A 2,015-nucleotide genomic window follows, 5' to 3' on the forward strand; every position below is an offset into this window, starting at 1 on the left:
CTGGGTTTTGCTCTCAGCCTTGCTGTGTGCCGTGCTGGAATTCAGGCCTGAACCCTGTGACCTCCCTGCCCTAGATCCCAAGTCTTCCCAGTTTTCCCATCCCGACGGGGCAGAGCCTGGTCGTGGCAGAGTCACTGGGATGGATCCACTGTAGGTGTGGTGGATAGGAGGGTCCTCAGAATACCTCTGTGCCCTAACCTGGGTCCTGGTGGTGGCTGTGGGCCTCACTGAACACACATGGTCCCTTGTCCGGGGGAACCTTCTGTCCTTGGGCAGTTGTGGAAAATGAAGGCGCCCTGGAGGGCTGGCTGGGGGGAGACCATCTTCCCTTCTGTTCAAAGGGGTCCAGGCACTGGGGTTCCCTCCAAGTATTTCTTGCTCTGTCTGGTCCTCTCGAGGCCTCGCCCTCCTTTTGCCCCGAGTGTTCCCAGGAGGAACTGTCCATGCAGGTGTTCTCCAGGACCAAGGACCCACAGTCCTTCCTCAGTGACCCAGGAAAATGAAGCCCCCTCCTGTAGGGACAGCTCAGAATGGTGGAGTCCACAGTCCCTCTCTGAGTGAGGGTTTCCCCTAGCACAATAGATCATTTTCGTCCCCCAAACCGAACACCCTCCTGCTCAACTGGCATTATTCCTAAAGTGGCTTCTCTGTTCAGACTGAAGGGCCAAGGGAGCCAAAGTGATGAGTGGAGTAGAAGAGAGCAGTCAGGAGAGATCTTGATCCCTGTAGAAAACTGGGCATCTCTGTGGTCCCTGAGCATCCCAGGAGGCCGATTGTAGAGAGACATCTGGTCGCTGACCTCAGTCTCCATCCACATCCCTGGAATAGCCCATCATGGGCCCTTCGCCCTTGGCAGGTGGACACGATTCAACCTGCTGGGGCAGGTGTATCCCCATTTCATGGTATTTAGGGACGACGAGACTCTCTGTCCAGGTACCACTGTCCTTAAGTCCTTGGGATGATGCCCACCCCTGCTTGGGGCTTGACACTCCAGAGACTCGTGCAGTTGTGAGACAATGGGTTTGGTCCCTTTTTACCTGGGGACGGTGGTGGAATAGGGGTTACGCAGCCAACCAGCACCTGGGAGCCGGATGGGAGCGGTTCAGGTTTTCTCTGAGGCTTTTGGGTACAATGTAACTTTTAGATGATTTTTGGCTCACAGGATGGAAATCGCAGAGGATGCAGATAGTTTGTGGTCCCAGGAGCGAGAGAATATCATCATGAACTATGAGAAGGTACAGGTTGGTCTGCTCCTTGGAGGGAGGCCTCTTCCAGTGCACCCTGGTAAAAGGGTCCTGGGCTCCCTAGGAGCACAGGGTGGGCACGGGTGGCCACTACCTCCAGGCCCGTGCACCCTTTACCTTGGACCCCTCACCAAGCCTCCCTCTGGGTTACAGGGACACCGAGCTGAGCTGCCAGAGGACATGGGGCCTGAGCCTGTTGGAATCGACAGCAGCATTGATCGCTTCGGGATTGTGCAGTGAGTCCTCTGTGCTCCCCTCACCCCTGAAGCACCTGTCTCACCTCAGGGATGGGTTTGCTTTTAGAAAGGTCTTTCTGAGGCAGGACTGTCTCGCCGGGTCAGGCCAATCTCCTTTCCAGGGTCAGAACTCCTCCCTGGCTCCCCTGCAGGTCCAACCCCAGGTTGCTGTTAGGCCAGAGGTACGGGGCCCATCTAGGGAGTGGGTGGGAATGGAGACTGGGCTAGGTCAGGCCCCTGGACTCTCAGCAGTTCTGTCCCCAAGTCAGCACAAGAGGAGCGGGGCAGCCTGAGGGTCTGGCCCTCTCTACTTGGAGACAACCCCAGTGAAATCCATGTGTTGTGGCCACAGGGTGAGGGGACGCCTGGGCCAGCCTCAGGGCTGTTGTCCAGCGGGTCTCTGAGGGCCCACAGGCCCCTGTCCTCCCTCATTTCCCTAGAGCTACAGCCCTCACTGCCCCCATCGGGAAGATGGAAAGGCATGGAGACAGTGGGGGCTGTGGCCCTAGAGGAACAGGGGAGAAGACGGGCAGGG

General features: G+C 57.7%; 1 protein-coding gene across 1 annotated transcript in view; it reads left to right on the forward strand.

Moving 5' to 3' along the window:
• Positions 1-1,163: 1,163 nt before the first annotated feature.
• The window catches only part of LOC105543691 (ubiquitin carboxyl-terminal hydrolase 6-like), a gene marked incomplete at its 3' end in the record, with an annotated part of 24,456 nt that continues 23,604 nt past the window's right edge, over positions 1,164-2,015 (forward strand). Inside the window, exons 1-2 of the mRNA XM_011985711.1 lie at positions 1,164-1,235; positions 1,398-1,480. Of these exons, the coding sequence (XP_011841101.1) occupies positions 1,164-1,235; positions 1,398-1,480 (155 nt within the window). The remainder of the gene's footprint in view (positions 1,236-1,397; positions 1,481-2,015) is intronic.

This window comes from Mandrillus leucophaeus, unplaced genomic scaffold, assembly GCF_000951045.1.
Source record: "Mandrillus leucophaeus isolate KB7577 unplaced genomic scaffold, Mleu.le_1.0 Scaffold1074, whole genome shotgun sequence".
NCBI classification, from domain to species: Eukaryota; Metazoa; Chordata; class Mammalia; order Primates; family Cercopithecidae; genus Mandrillus; species Mandrillus leucophaeus.